We start from the raw sequence: 22,509 nt of genomic DNA, 5'->3' as shown, positions 1-22,509 counted from the left end.
TACCGTAAATCTCTGCATACCCAGTATCCTGGCCCAATATCTCACTATGGTCACTACCCTCATAGATCGCAGCGACGCTAACCCTAAATCCCCCTGGATTACCAAATTACTAAAGGAATCCCCTAGTCCTAACATCCACTTATAATATCTCATCATAACCACCTTCAGTTTCGGACCTTTCCGATAGTTCCAGACCTCCGCTCCATAATGCATCGGCGGTACTATCTTACTTGTCCAAATCTTCTTATGTACTCTAATATCTCTAACCCGTCTAAGACTACTCCTCGTTGTTTCACCACTAATATGCCCCCCCCCCCCTTGGATTCGCTAGATCAAAATGCCCACTGAATTTCCCATTGCTGGTAAAATTTACCCCAAGGTAAACAAATTCATTTTTCACTGGTATAGATTCACCTTTAAATGATAAAATTCACACCTTCACTTTCCATGGCTTTACGACCAATACCATCTCCATTGTCTTCGATGTGTTCAGGATTAACTTCTTCTTTGCAAATAAACCTCCGTAATCTCTAATAATTGTTGTAGTTTATCCTTTGATTCAGCCAGTAATACGATGTCGTCAGCAAATAGTAGTAAGCACAGTTTAAGCAAATCTATCGATTGGTGCATTGCTCTTAACGAAAAATTCTTGGGCATCATTAAAATAAAGGCTAAACAATTTCGGTAACAGCACACATCCCTGCTTTAGTCCCAATAAAGATAGCACTGGAGTTGAGCACTTTCCCAACACTCTCACTACTAACTTCACGTACTTATACATTTCGCACAGCAACAATACAAAATAGTGAGGCAGTCCTAAAGATAACAGGTTTAACATTAACAGGTGCCTATCCACGTTATCATATGCTCCTTTCAGATCTAAAAAAGCTGCAAACCTTCCCCTTTTTCCTTTCCTATTCTTCTCTACCAAAATTCTCAAAGTAAAATATGATCTATTGCACTATGGTTTTTTCTAAACCCTACCTGGAAAGGGGATAACAGTTCCTTTTCATCCAACCGCTTCCCTAATCTTGATTATATAACCTCGCAAAAAAATCTTACTCATCACATTCCCTAAATTAATTGTTCTATAATTACTATGATCCTGCCTGTTACCTTTTTAAAAAATTGGTGTTCCTACTGACAAATTCCACTGATCAGGCCATTTCCTTTTTTCAGTCACAAAACTGAAAACTGCTGCTAAAACTGGTACTAGAACTGTTTTCCTTATTTTCCAAATCTTTGCTGGTATTCCATCCACCCCTGGCGCCGAAGATCCCTTCATTCCCTTTAGGCTTGCCATCCTTCCTCTACCTTGATCGGTTCTAAGAGACTATAATCCTCTTGTCATAAGGGGAAACCATTTTGCTCCTGTAGTTCCTCTGCTAAACTCCCTGTACTGTCTCCATATTGCTACCTTATGCTAGTGTTCTGCTCCAGGTATGTTGTCCAAGACTCAGCTGGAGGTATGTGTTGGTCATTGGCCTTGAATTCCCGCCTTACTTCTCTCCAAAACTGTTTTGGGTCTTTTGACAAGTATTCCTCGCTGATCTTTGTGGCCCTAATATCTCTTACTTGTTTTTTTTTCTTTTTTATTAACCTCTTGTAGATCTTTCTCTCTGCTCGGTACTCCGATAAGTGTATATTCATTTCCTAGTCATTTAGTGCTCCTTTCACTTTCCTGAGAAGTAGAACAAGGTTTACTTTCAGCCTCCGACAATCCTAATCAAAGAATTCGTTTGTATCTCTCAGCATCTCCGTCTTATTTGATACTCCACTGCATTTCTGATTAACTTCCTCTGCTATTTCTTCCACGGCTTCTTATAATTTCCCTTCTTCCAGTATATATATGCATTCTCCGCCATTTTCTGAATCTGTTCACTTTCCAACAATTCTTTCATACGGTTTTCCTCCATACAATCTACCCGAATCAGCTGGTTCATTACCTTCTTACCCTTATCTTCCATCTTTCCCTCATTCCTGATATGATATGACAATGCAACTTACAACATTAATTTATGCTTAGGAGTAATTTTTTGAACTGCCCCTGTCCACTCCCCAGTCAAAAAATTTAAATTTTAGTTTTGTGACTAATTAAATAGCGAATGACCCAGTAGGGCTTTCGTATGATAAATCTGTCTATCTATTTATTTTAACTATATAGCTAATTTGGTTGAAATTAAATGAATGAAAGAGATAAAAGTAATTTTGGCCAGCAACAGATCCATGGGGTCGGGGGTGGCCCTTTCCCCAAGATATTTCTGGCGCTCTTGTTATGTTTTTTCTTCTTTTTTAATCTTTTTTAAAATAAACGTTTTAATTTGGTGCCCAACTCGAGTCACATTGGCGCCCTTGGTCCAGTGTCCCCCTTACCCAATATTTTGCTGTTGATCTGCTTGAGATTCAGACATGAAACTGCTCGCATGATCAGTTTACGAATTATTTCGTCGTAAAATTACAAGATAAACTTCGTTTTCAGGAAAAATTATTCATATAATTAAACTTGCTTGCTAGATCTTCATCTTCAGATTGTGTTTTTTTTTGGCAGATTTTTATTCTCTTTCTTAAGAGCACATTGATTTAGGGTTCGGTCTCTGGGAGTCATTGATAGGGGTACGATAAGAATGGGTCACGGGAGGGGAAACACATTATAAAGGGGGTTTTGGAAAATTTTTGGGACATTTGAATTTGCCGAGTGGGATTTGGGAGACCTAATTCACATGCCCTATCTCATTGAGCTGCCTGACTGCAGTAAGATGCAGGGTAGAATACTATCTTCCTAGGACAAAGTCCTATTGGAATGTCGTCTATGTTATCCGAACATAATGTGGAAGTTAGAAACTACCCAGATTGATCAGGTGGACGTAGGCTGGGAAGTTAACAAGTATCAATTATCTCAAGCTTTATCGTCCCTACAAGACAAATTGGAAGACTATTGAATTTTTTTTTATTGCCCTTGTCTCCCTCCCTTTTCGTCATTGACTACCCCAATATTACTCCCATATTTTGTTTGTTATTACCCCAAAATTATGGGGGATAAATAGATAATGACCATATCAATGTCTATCTCATCATATATTGTTCCGTCTACCATAGCTACAGTTTCTTTGATAGAAGCAAATTTCTTGGGACCCATCTGTTAAACAGAAGTGATCGCCTGCTACAAAGCATGTGGAAAATTTTAGGTCTGCGAAACGCCCAAATTTTCCGGTTGGGAACACTTTAGGTTAACTGATACAGTATCCTTCTTTTTATAGTTATTTTGGTGCAATTGTTTCATAGATTCGAAGAGTGGTGATCGATCTCAGGGAAGGCAATAAATATGCCTTCCCTGATATTCCATTAGAAACAGATAGCTTTCAAAAACTTTGAATGTTTCAAAAAATCCAGAGATCCAAACTAAACCAAATTCAAGTTTGAAAAAATTTGAGAGCTTCTCTGATACTTAAGATAGTTTAAGGGACGCTTAAAATTTGCCCTAGTTGCTATCCTATTAGTCATAAAAATTTAAAGTAAAGGTGTTCCCAGATGGGAACGCTGGACATTACTGGGTTAAGTTAGAGATTATTAAAGCACGTGTTTAAACAGCATTTTGACCGTGTTTCGGCAAAACACCCTAAATTGAGATAAGGCAGAACATCCAAGACCATCCATTTGTAAAGTGAACAATATCATCACAAGAAAACGCTGTATCTCTACTTAGGGTGTATTTTGAGAATATTTTTCTTATTTTTCACCACTTAACGGGGAATTTTACAAAGAAAAACTGACCTAACTGGTTCTAACGATAGGAATGCTCAGAATTGATCATTTAGGACTTGATTGAGCACTGGAGGTCAATATACTGATCAAACAGAATTAATGAAACCTTATAAATTAATTTAGAAAAAAAGCTAACTCAGAAAAGTAATTTTGCCTAGACACTGTCAATTTACTGTCGACGAGTGTTGAGAAAAATATATAGTAATTTATTCATCAAAGAATCTGCTTGCGTCTGTTGTTAATACGCATTTTACTGCTATAAGAAAATGTTATTGGCTTTCAAAGAGGTTTCTTTGTCATTATATATCAGCACCAGCCAGATTCACACAACAGACCTGGTCTGACGAAAGTGTTATCTACACCCCCTATCATTATGATCAAATCATATTGGCACCCTTGGTCCAGTGCCCCCCCCCCCCCCAAGATTTTTCTCTAGATCCGCCCCTGGCAGAGATATAATCTTATATTAATGTCTATGTTTTTATTATAAGCTAAAGGTCACTGAATTGAAAATACAGCCATTTGGCAACATCCGTTAGTATTCTTATGGAGAGAGAAAAATATATGCGTCATGCTGATACGTCATTATAAACGCCACAATGTATGTCATGTTTATTTGAAGGAGTAGCCGTTATAAATATCTGTTCAAATTTTGACCGTGGGAACTAAAAATGTTTTAGTTAGAGAGATGACAACCTTTTGCTGTCGATAAATGTATATGAAATTTTAAAATGGCGGATGATAATAGGATTTTTTTTTTTTAATCCAGGAGAATATGGTATCCCGGCTTTTTGTGGAGATAATGAGCGTTGAAGCAAAGTTTTGAATTTTCTAAAGGGTACAATTGAAATCTAAAAATTGAAGCATTTTGCTGAAAAATCATTTAAATCAGAGACACCAAGCTCATTGGCTGGTTTACTGTAGAAAGTATTCTTGTCTGGGTAATAAGTATAAGGGATCTTTTATAATAGTAATTTTTCAGCATGATCCTCGCTATGGAGCGTAGGGGGGTCTTACCTTGATGTAGGGTCTCAGTTTGCAACCCAAAATTGAACACCTATGCATAAAGGACCATTTATTTATTAATAAGAATATCTCAATTTAAAGACTAGAAATTTTTGAAAGATAAAAACAAACATCGAAACCTTATAATTTCCCAAATGTCGCCCCTTTAAATTATTTCTTATTTAAATTTGTTAAGCTTGAAGCTCCGTATCAGAAACAATGTATATATTATATGTACAATATTATATGTTCAAAGGACAATATATATATATAATGAACTGTCTATATTAAAGTCAGAAGACCCCAATGAATGCTGTTAACTTATCAAGACTAAATCTTCAAATATATCTATATTACATAGATATTACTGAAATGATAATTTTTGAAGAATTTTGTGGTAACTTGCTTTTTAGTCTCTAGTACTTCTATGTGATATTAGTATAAGATTGTAATATGCTTAATATATTCGACTCAAAACTGGATATTATTTTGGGAATCAGAACAATAAAGGATTCAAAACGATACTTCATTGCAATGGTTACCAATCTTTTCAAATCCCGTACCCGTTAAAAAATATTTTCATCGTGGAGTACCGCTTACCAAAATTAAAAGAAAAAGTACATTGAAAACAATACTAAACCTGACTTGGATACATTTTTTTTACATAATTTCAAAGTAACAGGTCATTTTCTTTTTGTATCTTTTTAACGGCTTAGAATCAACATTTATGAACAGAAAACTTAATACATACATTTATGAAAAAAAAACTAATACTTCTCATATTCTCAATGACATCTTTGAGCTTGGATATTTGAGATGAGCTTTTTAGAATCTGGATCAAATGGTGACTGGTGGAGCCTTAAGTCTGCAGCTGCATGGAGTTTATTCCTATGCTTTGTTCTTGACAAATGCATGAGACAAAATGCCTTTTCAACAAGCACTGATTTTTGGAAGGGCATCAAATACTTCAGGACTTTATTACCGAAACTTTTATATTCTTTCCTTATCATTTCGAAGTAAAAATTTACAATTGTACCATTTTATTTCGCAACAAAATTTTATAAATTTTATAATTATGACTAACCATTTTTTTTTATTAAAACGAGGTTTTAAATGTTTGATTACTATGGCTCGTAGTTTATCCTTTACTAAGCTGCGGCTACCACCCACATCACGAGAGAAAACTAAAATGTGGTGGAACTTTTTTACTTAAAGCTATTTAAATAGTTATATTAATTAATTACAAAACTAATAATTTGATTTTTGTTAGCAAATCACAGTGGACCTGTTAAATTAGGCAAGTTACCCGCTTTAGATCGAACGTAAACACTGACATATTGACTGCAAAATCGGTTTGCTTTCTCAGCATTGCAAATGATAATTCCACGAATGAGAATGTTACCCTTACTTACTATTATATCATCTGTGTCAAGCGGAAACTACGTATGTCCCTTTTTCAAAATTTTTCAGGAGTTGAAAAAAACACAATAACTTTTTCTCGTTAGTAGTAGTGCTGTTGGAACGTTTACATTAGATAGCCAACTTTTTATGGCGGATCTCGTGGGAAGAACCAAAACAACTCAACTCAAACAGTTCTGACAGAAACGCCAACACGTGGTTTCCGCTTGATAGTATTTCTAATAGCTTTATGGCAGAGTGTCAAGCGGAAAACGTGTATCTCGAAAAGCCATGGAATTTAGCTAAACTGTTTTTATCCAAAACTCGAATACAAAAAGTACAAATTGTAAATCATTCAGCCATCGGCTATTCTTCAGACGATACGTCTTCTTCTCCCGCTTCTTCATCTTCATCAGTCTCAAGAAGGACCTCCTTCACACCCTTCGAAGTTTTCAAACTTTTGTATTCATGATGGAATGGCTGTGGGATCACCTTCTTCTTGCAAAGGGCCACAAGGTCTCTTTTTTTCACCTCTAAAACAGGGATTTCCTTAGCGTAGGCTGCCTTTAACACTTGCTTCTTACGGCCAAAATCAGCGTGCCTTTTATCTAATTCCATGAAGCCAGTGTGAAACCTTACAACTGACGACTTCCTTGTGAACTTTACCGACCTCAGTTTACACCACAGAATTTTACGTTTGTTTGTATCCATCATGGCAGATGGTATAATGTTGTCTTGAGCTGCTTTCCAGTCTACGAAGTCTCCGAACGTCAGTACCTCGACAATATAGGGAGCTGGATTTTTTCTTGCTAGTTTGGAGAAGAGTCATCCATTGACTTGGTGCGTACACTGTGATTCCTCTTACATTATTTTCAATGACAGAATGCATGCTGTCTACAGTCATCAGCGAATGACCCAAAAGAAGAAAATTCAGCTCAATTATCTGTATGCTTTTACACTGCTGAAGAGTTGAAAAGAGTATCGCAAGCATTTGGCGGTTTCTGTTTTGACCATCACAGCATTCACAGGACAGGCTTACTGTCTTGACAGTACATCTACTATAAACTTCTCTAATCCAACGCGAAAAATAAGTTGCTATTTCGTTTGCCCCATGGCTTCCATTCTTCTGCTCTCAGAAAAAGAAATATCCATTCTTAGTCACATTTTCGTAAACTGTAAAATTGTAGCAAGGATATTTTATCCAATCAACATTCCTTCTCCATGTGGTGTGCTAAGTAATTTTTCTCGATCAAAGCACGCATCAAGGTAAGACTGTTCAGCTTCAGCACACTGGTGGGTGACTTCCGTATAGTGCCTTGTTGCCTTCTTCTCTATTATGTGGTTCGTGTATGCCAACTTTTCACTTTCTGTCATATTCTGGGTAGACTGAACCATTTCACAGAGCACGCACTTATCCTTCCTCGGTTTACGGAAGCTGAAGTAAAACTTGTTAAGCATTTTCATGAAGGGTCCACGCAAAAGGATGGGCTTTTTAATTTTTCTGCATAGTTCGGTGTACAGCCTGAACAGGTTCGACTTATTTTTGAAGTTTTGAGGCAGATAGTTCTTGGTTGTAGAAGAACGGCAGTAATGAGATTCCACAGCAGGTAAATCTTTTATCCATTTTCTTGCATGCTTATAGACATCCTTGAGTATCTGATTGGAAGGGTCTGATTTCTTATCCTTTCTACGAAAAAATCCCAGATCATTGTTCTTAGCTTCACTTCTGACAGCAAACTTCCCAAGATCAAGGGTTGCACAAAAGAATTTCATACAAACTTTCTTCTTGTTTCCATTGTCATGGGGCATATAGTACCTAACAGTGTTCTTTCTTCTTGTTTCTTCTTTTAGAGTCTGCTCTAAAACAGGTTCACAACGAGAGTGGCCACACAGCTAATCTTTCTGTCTGATTGTATTGCCAGGCTCCCATTAGGACACAAATATCTTATTTCTTTGTTCATCTGAGAAAGTTTTTCAAAACATACACCTTGATTTGTCTGAACGACAAGGGTTTGGCCTCATTTCTCTTGCCTTAGTTTTCCTCAACCCTTTCTCGGTTCACTTTCATATTCTTTTCCTAAAGCTCTCGAGATTTTTCTTCCCTTGCCTTTATTTGCACGGTTTTTTATAAGTGGAAGACCTCCCTCAATTTCTTAAGCAGATCCAGACACTTGGTCTAGAAGAGGAGCTTCTTCCTCGTCTGAGGTTTCCTCTCTGGATTCTTTTGGCCCAGTTGTATCTACTTCCTTACTTTCTGAATCAAAGGCCTCAATGCTGGTACCTTCACCACTTGAAAGACTAGCTTCAGGCCTTTCTAAAAATGGTTGCTGAGATAATCCTTCGAAATGGGCTGAACAGCCTTGGGTTTTGGTTCATAGTTCTTTGGTATCAGTTGAGGTGGCTCAGCTCTACAGGGAGTCACTACTCGGGAGGTGGCTCTAGAGGTGGCTCGTCGTCACTACTGGGAATAAAATCGGATCCTGAAGAACTGTAGCTTCAATCCTCGGAGCTGCTGTCTTCAGGAGCACAGAGTCTTCAGAAGACAGTGTCTTCAGCTCCACCTCGGTCAAACGGGACTTCTTTCTTCTTGACGCCATAGCCACTGAAGAAAAAAGACAACTTAAAATCAAATAAAAGTAAACAAAACGCAAATGTAACATAATACGCAACCACTTTTGTCATTAAGGGATTGATATTTCTCTGAACACGAACTCTGTGAGAGACGAAATGCCCCATTTCTAGCAGGAAATATAATACAAGTCTATACTATGAGCCTAGAATCTTATTCTAGACTGACCTGTCAAATATACAGGGGTTATAGTATAACCCTTTCTCCTAATCAACACGCTTGCCTAAGAATGTGTTGATTAACGTTAGCATTTCAGTTATTTCACTGCTAACGACTCTTTTCTTCTGGAGGCTACTTATGTCGCGTAGAGGAATTTGCAAGATATGTTGTTTCCGCTTAACAGCCCTTATTTTAATTCGAGATACATGGTTTCCAACTTGGTTGTATCTCCTGAACTATGAGTTGGAGGCAACCTGGATGCGCACCATTCGACACTGAATCTTTCGGCAAGGAAAACTTTGTCAAAAAGTGGAAATCATAAATTTGATCAGATACGTGGTTTCCGCTTGACACGCAACCCGTTTCTTGTCCGCTTCACCAGAAACGGGTGTTTGACAGGGTTGCCAACTGCCGACGTCTAAAAAGAGTGAAAATCGAGGCAAAAAGAGTGAATTTTGCTCACAAAGAATACAAGTCCAAAAGCACATGAAAAAGTGCAATTTGGCAACCCTGTTCCTTGGGCTAAATACACTTTTGATGAATATGTTAACTACGGACGTTTAAAGAAAATGAAAACTTACACCCAAAAGAGTGACTTTCACTCTTCTGCATCCCCTCTGAGGTAAAAAAGGGTGCATTTCACACAAAAAGTGTGCAAGTTCGCGACCCTGGTGTTTAACCATCCTAATAACTGAATGATTGTGCGTTAGTATTTCCCGATTGCAGTTGTGAATCCGTGAAAAAATGTCCATACTTGGGTATGGTCTTGGGACAGAGTAACTAAACCAAAAAGAGTTGAATTTTTCCAGGGGCAAAAATAGATTGCTCTAGAAATAAACACTCTATTGATTAGTCACAAATGTGACATAAAAGTAACATTTTCAGGAACGACAAAAAACAAAATAACTTTTTATTTAAAACGTAACAAAATGTTAGGAGCGTAACCATCGTGGCAACCCTGCCAAGATATTGATTCCCTCGATATATTTTCACGTACTCCCCCTTTCCCACACACACAGAGGCTTCTAGGAAGTTCTGGGGGTACGCGTACCAACGGTTGGGAACTACTACTGTAAAGATTCAGGGTTAGTTGGATGTGAAGTTAGGCGAACTATATCTAGAAAAAAAGAGTAGAAAGTTCGGTAAGATTAAAAAAATTTTTCCCAGGGTTCAAAATTGTATTAAAAATTCTAAATGAGCTTAAATTTAAAAAAATCACATTTGACAGCCTAGTTTTTCACTTCTTTTTCAGACAATTTACCCCTGAAAGAATACTTTGTATAGATAGATAGATAGTTTTTTTTTCAATATAGCAGTAGAATAAGCAGACCTCTCGCTCATCCATTTGAAGTTTTTGGGCAAATTCCAAAAAGGAAGATAGTATCAAAGTGGTGGTTTCATACCCAAAAGATCACCTAAGAACTGAATACTTCAAAATCAACAGTCTGTCATATGCGATGCCATACCGTTTCATAATTTTGGTTTCTAGTAGACATTCGTGGGTTAAAGAAGCGGTCACAACCTGGTTCAGCAAGCCTTCAATGCCTCAACATGTATGTCTCTCAATACACCTGATTCGGCATAGAAGTCTAGCAGTAAACACATGTAAATGCCATTCTTAAGTGTAAGGGATGAACATAACGGCAAAAGATGCTTCCTGACAAATAAACTTTGAAATCGTAGGCAAAGAACTCTAGACCTAAAATGGTTGCCTAGCTCTATCTGCTAACAAGCACCAAATACTACATGTGAGAAAAACTGCCCGAATAGTGATGTCTAGAGAGACACGTGAATAGCCATAGAAGTTTAATGAGGCACGCTTTGTTTAGATTCTCACTTTAGATGGACACTCTTGATTATACCACATTCTATTTGGATTGTACTTATCATTGCAAATAAAAATTTTATGATTATGAACCTACCATTAATGGAGACACAAGCATGCTGGCTACTAAAATAATCGAGCTATTTTCAACAAGACCAGTAGCAGCCAAAAGACCTGCGCAGAGGAGAAAGACTGAATAGTCGAAATTGATAATCCCAGCCACACGAGAATTCTCAACAACTTGCTGTACAGCAAAACGAGATTTCATGGTTTTCAGAAAATCTGAATCTTCACAGTCTTCTTTGCTATATAAAATGTTAATCGTTAATTTACGAGAATATTGCGAGCAAATTTAAAAAAGTGAAAATAATAAGTACACAAAAGGAATACTTAGAAAGTTGATAAACAGCAGCCACCAAAAATTGCTTATGTGTGATTTTTTCAGATTTTTTTTTAATATTTCATTTCCTCGGTTAAATAAAATGAACCATTTTTGCTGGATAGAAATGAACAATTAATAAAAGAAAAGCAATAAAAGGTCTATTTAAGTTAAAACAAGGAAGAAAAACTGTACTATCTATTACTTGCACTTAAAGTTTTAGTTCAAGTTAATTAGAAAATTGCTATTAATGTTCATCATTGATAAACAATTCAAGGTACGGCAGCTTAAATGACCTGGAATACTACGCAAGATGTCCCCGACATTTTATTCTGGTGAATGAATGAATGAATGAACTTTATTACCCGTAAAAGTATAAAAAACACAAAGTACGGAGTATTATCAATAAACAAATTCATCAAATAGTTTTTCTTACCTACTGAATTTTTCCAACCGAGTAGTTTTCAAGTTTTTATTAGCAATTTGTTCTCTCAATATTCTGTTAATTTATTTCTGACATGGTGGCAAACTTACTATAAACGCAAAGCTTGAGGATCTGAGCAGAGGCAGTCTAAGGATTGGGTACATCAATGGAATATCGGGCCTAATTTTGTATAGAGACAGACAAAATATACCACCTCGGTTACTCATCATTTTTATATAGCTGCTATAATGGACATAAAAAACCTTGTGAACTAGGATACCTAGTTCAGGTCAAACCAATTTTAATTTATGTTGCACAACATTCTATTTCACTTAATCAATCGAATTTTAGTGCATTCGCAGATAATAACACAATGCTTTGTTCATCAGGTATTTGCTAGCATTAGATCAACCCCTATTCCATCAGCAAAATAAATAGCATTAAATGTAGTAAGCCCAGTTTGAGTATCTCCTTCCCAAAATATAAAACAATATGATAACTCTGCCCCTTCCTCAAATGCCTGTACTTTGTGAAATATAAAAAAATAACTGAGATTTGGCTACGAGCCTTGCCATGCCCGTGCGCTTTTATCCTAGGATTGAACCTGTTAATTTTCTATTCACGGTCGTTTGCTCAAAATTGACCTATTAATAAAATTACTTCTTGCCGTCATTACCTAAGTCGACGAACACTTGAAAATTGTACCAAACCCAATCAAAAGCTGTAATCTTCATTAAAAATGAAGAATCACGGATCAACAAATGAAAAAATCTCTGAGATTTTTAAAGATTCACTCGCCAAGGAGGGGAAAACATTAAACAGTTCACAATTAGTTCAGAAAGAAAACAAAAAACATTGAAAAAAATGGTCTTCAATACCCAAATTAGATCTCTGTCTTCAAACCCTCAGGAAATTTTGCAGCAAGAGTGATACATAAGGCATAGTTACAGAGAAGCACTTTAAATTCTGCTGCGTGGGTATAGCAGGATATTTCTGCTTTTACCATATCGGAAACAGTTTCATTGCAATATTTAACCGCATAAACCTTGACTTTAAGTTAGTGTTTATGTTTTGTTTTCGATAGTGTGTATTATTTTTTCTCTTTTTTTTGTGTGTACTTTTTTTTCTGTGAAATGTCTGCTTTTGGTTTTATCACGAAATAAAGTATCTAACCCTTAAGATGACTGAGAAGAATCACCAAAGGAAGTAATTTTATTACAAATACAAAAAAAGGCAAAAAGACTTCAAAAAGACTAATGTTGCACCGTAAAACAATAGAATACAGACTATGTACATCACTTCGTTTTGCTTTTTATAGTCTTAGTCGTTTAAAATATAAAAGACATTGAATTCAGATATTTCAGGAAAAACCCCAAGGAAATCCCAAGTTATACTACAAAAACTAGTATTTTTGGTATTGCTTCCAAAAAACGTAATTATAAGTACAGAAGTTAGCTTGAATCATTGAAGACATAACGTAAAGTTCTTCAAACTATTGACACTATTTGTTGTTCTAAATTTTAAGCTCAAAACTAAGATGTTTTACTTCACAAAAATGTTGCAAGTTTGTAAAATCACTATTTTTGAATGAAAAGTTGATAAAGAGGCTGTATATTGAGAAAACTAATATAATGTAGAAGACTTCGTATCTTCCTTTATTTTTTTCTGTCATCACTAGAAATGTTGAAAATTCGCCAAGGGTAAATTGCAAGATAGAAAAATTTACTCAAGGAATTTATTCCACGATAATTTAATATGTCAAATCCAATCATAAGATGACTAAAAGTCACCCATATGCCTTGGCAGTTTTTTTTTTAAGCATGTTCAATGACAAGCTACAGGAAAAAATTTTCTCTAGTAAGCCAAGGAAAATTTTTGCGGAATAACAACTCCACCAATTAGCGCTAAATTTTCTTAATTATATCACATAGAGGAGGTTTCTGTGGCTCTTTTTATTTTGTACCACATTTCGACACAAAAAAATAAAAATCGGAAGGTAGTCTTTCTAAATTTGTTTTCCTTATATTATTATCCTAAAATTTATAAGAAATGCACAAAATTTGGTTTCGGTTTTGACTAAGACCTTATAAGGCTATGTAAGTAGTCAAAGCTATTTTATTTCTGTTGCAAAGTACGGTTACCTTCGCTGACCTCGGATCCAATGAAGACATCAATAAACTCAATCCATGCTCCTACACCCTGAAGAACCGGATCAAAAGCCGACAGCTCCGCTGGCTAGGTTACATTCAAGTAATGACTGCCAACTAGCTACCAAAAATCATCTTCGAAAGGTGGGTTCGCGAAACAAAGTTTCTTTCAAAACCTGGAGGGGGGAATTTTATTGTATTTTCCTTTTTTTCAATGAAAATAACGAAAAAAAAGTATTTTTCGGAATTTAATAGATAGAGGTACAAAATATAGGTGATGATTCCCACTTCCTGTCCCTCCTCTCCCTCTAATTGGCACCCCTGTCACCTACCTCCTAGGTATTTGTTGAATTTTTGTATTCTGCATTGTGAATAATTTACCAGCTATTTTCTTTAAACAAGCTAACTAGCCCCATCATTGCCCAATTTACTACCGCAGTCAATCGATTGTTAAGAGGGGAGTAGCTCCAGCATTTTTATTGAGGGGGCAAAAGGGATCCATAACCGAATAGTCAAGGATCATTGGCTATATGATATTAATTTTTTCAAATGGAGGATCTATCAAGTATCAAATTATCAAATGAAATTATCAAATTATTACGACACCCTTAATTGTTAATACGTCTTAAATGGTAACTATTTGTAAGAGAAGAACTAACCTTTTCTTATCGAGAACGTTCAATGACATGTTCATCTGTGTAGATTTATAGCACAAACATGAAGTTATTCTGAAAAAAGGAGATCAATATCAGCATGAAGTAGTCTACATCTTCAATGTGGATATTATTCTAGGGTACTAGTACCTGATTTTTAGAAGTTCGTGATTAAATTAGTTCTAAAATAGAGCCTAAGCTTTTCCCTGAAAAAAATTCATTAAAACTTCAGGACAAGTTTTAACAAGCTGATGAATAAGGATCACTACAAGGAGACCCATGTTGTGAATGGTAAGAATAAACAACCCTCCCCACTCCAACGTTCCTGGAAGATGAAAATATTCAAAAAAGGTTATTTAACATATTTAGAAAAATTAACACTTTTTTTTAACAGAAACATAATTTACTTCCTTCTCCACTCCCTAGAATAAATTTTAAGTTTTTTTAGCCAGGAAAATCAGAACATGGCCTTGGACTCATTTGACAATAGTCAGAACAATGACGTGCAGCATGTAAAAACAAAATTCTATAAAAGAATTTGTTTAAATGTAGAGTGGAAAATATTTTTTTCTCAGTTCACTTCTTCCGAGAATCAGTGGCCCCTTTGGTTCCTTATGACATTAAAACTGGTGGCATGCTCTTTTATCTCTGCGGTGGGGGAATCAAGCCCAAAAAAGCAAAAGAAGTGAATAGAACTCAGAAAAAAATTCCGGAAACATAATCTACAGGGTTTATTAATAATAATAATAAATAATAATAAATATATTGGAAAAACCCGTCACAATTGAACAAAAGACGGATAAAAAACAAAAGAGAAGAAAACGCACATACAAAACACAACGAAACTTCTTGAAATGAAAATAATCACGAAGGAACTATAATACAACTATGTAAGAATGGCGGTCCACTGGTGGTTACTCGCTTCTACTCTATCACGGTACTTTTCAAGACACGCTTCCACCGCAGTAAATGGGTCAGGTACTGAATACCGCCTCGTTAGGTAAGAATTACTTGTTCTTAATGGCATCTCAAGTAGGAACTTGAGGTACCTGAAGAATATTCTTCTTATAGTTACTTTATTCGAATTTGTAAGTAACTTCCAGAACGGCGAAACGTAAAGAACATGGGGTAAGGCAACAGCAACAAATATTTGTGCACGCAGCGACCTATTTAGATTACGCTTGGAGGAAACCGAAGCTCCATAAGCTGACCTGATCTTCTTCTCGATGTGCTTTACAAGCAGTGCTCGTGTATGCTGAAGAGTTTCACCGATCGGCAGACCCAGGTATACAATTGACTTAGAGGGCATGACCACCTGTGACCCTAGTTGGATTTCGGGTTGAGAGGCATTCCAGTTAAATAACAGTACTTCACATTTTGTCACATTAAAACTCAACCCAATTTCATCATACTCCATCTCCAAAATTTTAAAGTTAGATTCCAAAGAAGACAAAATTCTTGAAAAGTTTAGAAGGTCATCTGCAAACCCAACTAGGGACACGTCAATGCCTTTAAAAATACAGCAAGGGGCCACTTTTGACTGGGCCGTCGATATGCTGTTGTTGAACAGATCAGGTGATGATACGGCTCCCTGTTTTATACCTTTCTTCACCACAGCAAACCTACGACTTAATTTACCTGACAGTTTAATACGGACCTTGAGCCTACTATACATGTCGTTCAAGGGTTTGACAATAGCACGGTCAACTCCGGACTTTCTCAGCTCAACCATATTCTGAGAATGGATACCCGAATCAAAAGCCCGCTGTACATCATATTCACCTATAGCTAGGCTTTCTTTCGAAATGTGGGCATCCAGTAGAACATTTGCAGCTACATGCAAGGCATGGGCACATCCTAAGCCAGCTTGGAATCCAAACTGGTGGGGAGGCACTTTACAACTAGCTTTAATGTCCGAAATTATGGGCTTTTCAAATAGCTTGCAAAACACAGATGATACAGTAATGGGTCTGTATGACGATGGTTCATGAGCAGGTTTACCCTTTTTCAAAACTGGAGTGATCACACCTAAACAGAAAATGTCCGGTACAATACCATGTGTTAGTATAATTTGGTAAGCTATTGCTAAATGCTCCGATAGAACTGGACCACCATTCAGTAGGTGTAGAGCACAGATTTGGTCGGCACCGGCGGATAATTTCTTCTTTAATTTTTGACAAAGGTGGGTTATTTTCGCACTAGAAATCACGAGGTAATTATGCTCTTTCGTCATAAGCTGATCGAGCTCTTCGCTAAACTTTTTATTTTTCACTTCATCTGGTGGGGAGAATTCAGCAGCAAAATAATCTACCCATATTTCCTCATCTATATCACTAGCATTTTGTCCCGTACTTTCTACAGGCCTGGCACGGAGCTTCCAGACCAAATTAGGGTTTTCAATGATTTTTGAAACTGTTTCCCGTTTGAGGCTACTACGATGTTTTCGTAGCTCTTTCGCGAACCGCCGTTTTGTATAAACCCGCAATTCATTGACTACCCCGCTTTTTGGCCGGTCGCACTCGTGCCAAACCCCCAGCCAGAACTTGGCAGCTGCTCTTGCCTTCACAAGCTCACTGTTAGAGGCCCATCCTTTCACTCGCGACCCACGTCGGACGCTACGTAATGGGACAGCAACCCTTTCAGCTACTCTCAAGGAGTGGCAAATTTCGTAGAAATACATGTTCAGTTGCAGGCGTATCTCGCTTTCCGTTAGGTCACAATCCCACTGTAGGAGGTGGAAAGGCACTTTAATTTTCTTCAAAATTTGTTCACAATTGAGCTGGAACTGCTCACGGACTACTTTTTTCCAATCACGTGCTGGCTCAGGCTTGGTTTTTGGAGCACACTGGGGACTGACGGCTGGTATTGCAAAAGAGAGAGGTAAATGATCCGAATAGGCACCGTCAGATCCAACCGAGACTGACTCTAGGTCCAGTTTGTAAGTTACTACATGATCAAGATTTGAGACGGTTTTTGCGGTACTGATATAGGAATAGCACTTATCCTTCTTAGCAACTTTAAATCCGCTTGGTAAGGCGTTCAGCAATAGTACAGCCCGAGGGCAGGAATGATCGTCGAGATTGCAGTTAAAGTCACCAAGAATTATAACAGGGCATGATTTCTGGACTAAACTGAGGAGGCACTTTCCGAGCTTCTGGCATGCTTTTGCAAACTTCTTTTCTGAAGCGATGTCATTGTAATTGGTTGGTAAATAAACATTTACGAAAAACACGCCATGCATTTTGGCAGCTTGGAACCATTCATTCTGCTCGACACACACGGGGGGCCCCGAGTTAGAGCGCGTGATTATGGCTAGGCCACCAGAGGGACGACCCCGAGTCCCAGATCTTCGCGCAGGTTGAACGAGGTAATGCATATCCGAGGAAAACTTTAGAAGGTTTACACTATCATCGGTCAGAAAGTGTTCCTGTATGCAAATACAGTTATATTCTTTAGAAAGGTCAGTTAGAAGGGGGATTCTGTCCAACACTTTACCGTTCATATTCCAGCAGAATATTCGATTTTCCATTTACGTGCTAGTGTTAGGCTGGGCTTTGTTAAAGGGACAAGCAGCATGGTAGCAAGAGTGTCTACTAGAGCCGCAGTTTAGGCATTTTTGCGGATTACTACATGGGTTGTCCTTACTAGAGCTGTGACCATCGCCACCGCAGCGCGAACACCTTTCTGGTTGCGAACAGTCAGCTGCTAAATGACCAACAGCATGGCACTTGAAACACCTCCTCGGTAGAAAGCGGAACTCTTCAATCCTGAACAGTTCTAAACAAATCTTCAGCGGGTTCGCGATAGCGTTTTCAAGTGTTTGTCGACTTGCATAGAATAACTTGAACGCTCTCGTAGATCCGCATTGCGCCACTTTGTCGCAACCAGCAATTTGACAGAGTTCACTCTCGCTAACTGATGAGGGTACTCTTTTCATGATACCGACAAACTGGGGAACTTTGACTTTAGTGGTTATGTTCTTCCTTTTCATTGCTTCTGCAAGTTGGGTAGCGGCATCTCGAGACTGGACAATAATCTTCCATTCATCGTTGCTACGTTTCAGAGTAAGAGAATCGGAGCTTACGTCGCTAGGGCAAACCTTTGCAAAGAAGTCTTTCCGGGATTGTGGGGACGTTAACTCAGGCGGCATATCGTTTGCTTTCACAACCACCGAGTAAAGTGGCTTTGATGGCGGATTCGCTGCTGAACGGGGAGTGGGTGAGCCCTGGGAAATAGCGTCGCTTATGGTAGTACATTGCTGCGATACCCCGGCGAGCTGCTGAGCACACTGTTCAGATGCAAGTTTGATCTTATCCGCGATAGCCCCTAATCCGGCATCAAACTTTCGACACATCTCGTTTACTTTTATTCTCACGCAGGCACTGACTTCATCAGGGCAGGTGGGCACTTCCTGCGGATCAAAAATTACGAAAGTAGGCAAGGGCTTTTTCTCTTTAGCGCAAAGGGCTAGGATTTTCGCCATTTCCATCACGTTATCAGAATCGTTTGCCGTTTTCCGATAGACGTAATCATAACCAATCTCATTGGCAAGCGTTATAAGTTTCTCCTTCGCACTAAGAATTTCAGCATGATCAAAGAACTCCACAGCTCGCTTAACAATGCTTTCAATTTTGTTCCCCGCTTGCATGGATCGCGTGAGAAAGTTCAGTACAGCATTGCGTACGAGAGTCCCCATCGCTTACGTCACAGCATTCAACGCAATTTTCGGATAGCGTACACAAGTATAAGGGAAGCGTCGGGACCTGCTCACCTATTCCCCGCAATTTAAGGGTAACTAAATACCAGCAGGTACGTACGGCTCTTGCGGCAGGCACCCGCCCCTCTTCTGCTTACAACCTGTGTACGTTTACCTATCGGGAATATTATTTCGCGGCTCGCTTTGCATGGAAAATTCTTCAAAAGAATTTGATTTTAGATCCAGATAATTCTTCAGACAACCAATCCTCACTCGACAGCCGATGAAATTCAGCAGAGTAACCTTGACTAGACTGAAGCCTATGCTGAAGTCATTTACTATCTAAATCTCTTGACAGAGGTCTTGTAAGTTTAGCCTAATTAGACAAACACATTTAAATCACACAATCTTCAATTCTCTGGTCTGTTGGTGGCTTTTTGACGAAATTTCACTGGACTTTGAATATGATAACCAAACTTTCCAAACGTTTTCGGCTGCCGACTTTTTGGCTGATTTTTCAAATTCGCCCAAAAGAAATTATATTGGCAACTTCGGAGCGGCAACAAATCTGTTTAAAAATGTTAGTCATCCCATCATTCTGTTTAAAAAAATGAATAATAGGTCTATGTCAAAGATTGTTACATGTGAAACGCACTGAGTCCCATTCGAGAGTAGTATCCACTCAATAGTTTTAGCAGGAGCTCATTCCATTTTAATCCCGGTCCCTGGTACTTTTTTTTATTCTTCAAGATGCAGGTGTTTGTTACGTAATCTGAATTGTTTTCTTCAAGATACAGGTGTTTGGTACGAAATCAGAGTTGTTTGTTACGTGATAGGGAGTGTTTTTTTTCGATTGCTATACTAATTATTTAAAAACCTATGTTTTTTCTGCTTTACGCATAGGGTCTCTGTTCTCATTGTGATAGCAGACAAAGGAATTCCCGTTATATTTCCAGCAAGGACAAAGGAGTCCCGTTATACGGTCTTTTATAGGTTTTCAACACCAAAGACTTTGTTATTCACATAGCGGGACCAGGTAATTCCCTTTGTTCTCGGGGCTACAAAACCCAGTCTCAGACAAGGAAATTCATCAGTCTAGCATTCAAAATGAGTGGCAGCACACCTGTAAATTTTAAAATAGATATTAGCCGAAGATACCAACATGTAAGCCTCAATGAATATTAAGGATAGCTTCACCCTTCCCCCGTCCAGAATAGGGGGCGAGATTACAGTCAAATAGGAACCGATGTAATTGCATATATGGAATCACCAAGTAAAACCCTTTTCCCTCCTACTAGTACATGCTTCTCAGCGTGATAGATTAATTTTATTTTCTCGCAAAATATACACCTACCCCGAACGCAATTTCAAAGTGTTTTGAAGAATCGAGACACACTCCAATAGCAAGGGTTAAATACAACTTTATTAATATCTTTCAGATATTGGGATTAAAGCCCTTCATGATATTGATCAGCTACCGTTACTCAATTACATAGGGGATAATCTCGTTTCTACAATAAATTTTTGATTTGCGAGAGGGATAGATTCACCTATAATTACTAATTTCATATTCAAAATATGACTAGCTCCAACTTAAATAGTCAACATCTACTTAAGAAGGGAGTGGAGGGAGTGGACGCAAGTTATTTTAGTCGCTAGTTAAATGCCAAAAGAGTGGCTTTTACATCTACTTAGTGTGGGAATGTGTCTACCTACAAACATTGAATCTATGCATCAAATATTTATATTAAAACGTCTTATATTTAAGCTAGGCTGAACGTAAAAATATTATTTGCGTAAGAAAACGTGGATACGATTAAAAGTGTGTGTTTCCTTCTAAATAATTGACCATCTGACATTTTATTATTCTTTATGTTTGATTATTTCTAAACATTTAAGGAACGCTCAAACAGGCATTAGCACCAGAAGGTATCCTCCCGGGGGAGAAACTATGAACTTGTTAATTTAAAGTTTTATGTCAAAATATTCCATTTTGCTGTGTTTAGTTACTATTATCATGATTTACATTCATCTAGCTAGATTATGAGCCTAGAGAGGAGGCTTTCTGTACCGCAAAGCATGGAGACGAGGCACCCTGTACCTATTGCGCAAGACAAAACCAATAATACCGGCTATATAGTAAGTGTAAATTAACGACAAATCATATATATTTTTCGAAAACTTAATATTTTAGCGATTTATGTGAGACAAAGAAATGAGATAAGTTTGTCAGCCAATTAAAACATTGTCGGTCTTGGACTCACATAAAGCTTATTGACTTTTAAACAAAGCCTCTAGTTTGGTGCTAATGTTGCCCCTCAAAGAAATAGCTAAAGTAATGGATTCTTTTCGGCCAAATAAAGGGAAAATAGTTGGGGTTTTTAAGATAAATAGCTAAAATGACACCATTTTTTTAGTTTAATAATGGAAGAAAATGGTAGGGGCCCTCTCCAATAGTTTTGAGGGGTTCTTAGGAGTCACTAGCCCCCCAAAAATAGGCTTTTCAACATATTTTAATAGTAAAATTTATTTTTGAAGAGGTTAAGATAAGAAGCAAGGGGTTGAGATAAATTTGTCAGCCAATTAGATCATTGAGGGTCCAGGAGTTGCCTCAATTCGACAGACTATTAAACACAGCCCCTAGTCCGATGCTATTCTTGCCCCTTAAAGAAGTAGCTGAAGTAACACATTCTTTTCTACTTGATAAAGGGAATGTCTAATGTTGCTGTTGCTGATCCTCAGATTAATAATATATTTCTTTTCAGGATACTATCATAAGTGTTTCAAGGAAAAATAAATTTTTATCTTTTTTCCATGTTGCACCTTAAATACCATTGGTGATAATAATGATGAAAGGATCAAGCCGTTACTGCTAAATTTCTTTGGCAAGGATACATTGTAAATGGAAAGTATTTGAATCACGCCCTCCATAAGTCTATTTTTTAAGACTAGTATTTTTAAGGGAAAACCTTGTAATAACAGAACTTAACAGGTTGGGGTTAGAGAAAGGGGCCACTCTTCTCTCATGTGAGGAGTAATTTCTGATAGTTAAACCTTTAGCTTGTAGTATACACTCACCAAGCTCAAACAGTCTCAATGAGAACCCTGTATGAAATAATTTCTGACTTTTAAACTTTTAGGTCGTAGTGTGGTCTCTCTACGTCCAAGTAGTCACTTTGTGCCCTGAAGAAATTTTTGGACTAATAATATGTTCGATTTCAGGCTAATATAAATTCTTTTTCAGGATGAAATCAAAAGAGTTTCAAAGGAGTAATAAGTTGCTATTATCTTTTTAAGTTCCCCTAGCAAAATTATCACCTGCACTTGAGGCCTACGTTGACGCCCCAGAGACACCAATATTGTCACCACCTTCGGAATTCCATGACAGTCTCTGTGTGGGCCTAGGGAAAGTGAACGAGAGGGAGTTCAAGG

General features: G+C 37.6%; 1 protein-coding gene across 2 annotated transcripts in view; it reads right to left on the bottom strand.

Moving 5' to 3' along the window:
* LOC136032265 (uncharacterized) overlaps window positions 1–22,509 on the bottom strand; it is a 231,232-nt gene that overhangs the window by 171,292 nt on the left and 37,431 nt on the right. Inside the window, exons 3-4 of one of the 2 annotated variants that reach the window (XM_065712514.1) lie at window positions 14,388–14,456; window positions 10,876–11,083 (exon numbers count right to left, since the gene is read on the bottom strand). In XM_065712514.1, coding sequence (XP_065568586.1) covers window positions 10,876–11,083; window positions 14,388–14,456 — 277 coding nt within the window. The remainder of the gene's footprint in view (window positions 1–10,875; window positions 11,084–14,387; window positions 14,457–22,509) is intronic. The other variant, XM_065712515.1, reaches the window with a different exon arrangement.

This window comes from Artemia franciscana, chromosome 10, assembly GCF_032884065.1.
Source record: "Artemia franciscana chromosome 10, ASM3288406v1, whole genome shotgun sequence".
Classification (NCBI taxonomy): Eukaryota; Metazoa; Arthropoda; class Branchiopoda; order Anostraca; family Artemiidae; genus Artemia; species Artemia franciscana.
The sequence above is the reverse complement of the archived record's forward strand: the minus strand, read 5'-3'. Positions and strand labels throughout refer to the sequence as shown.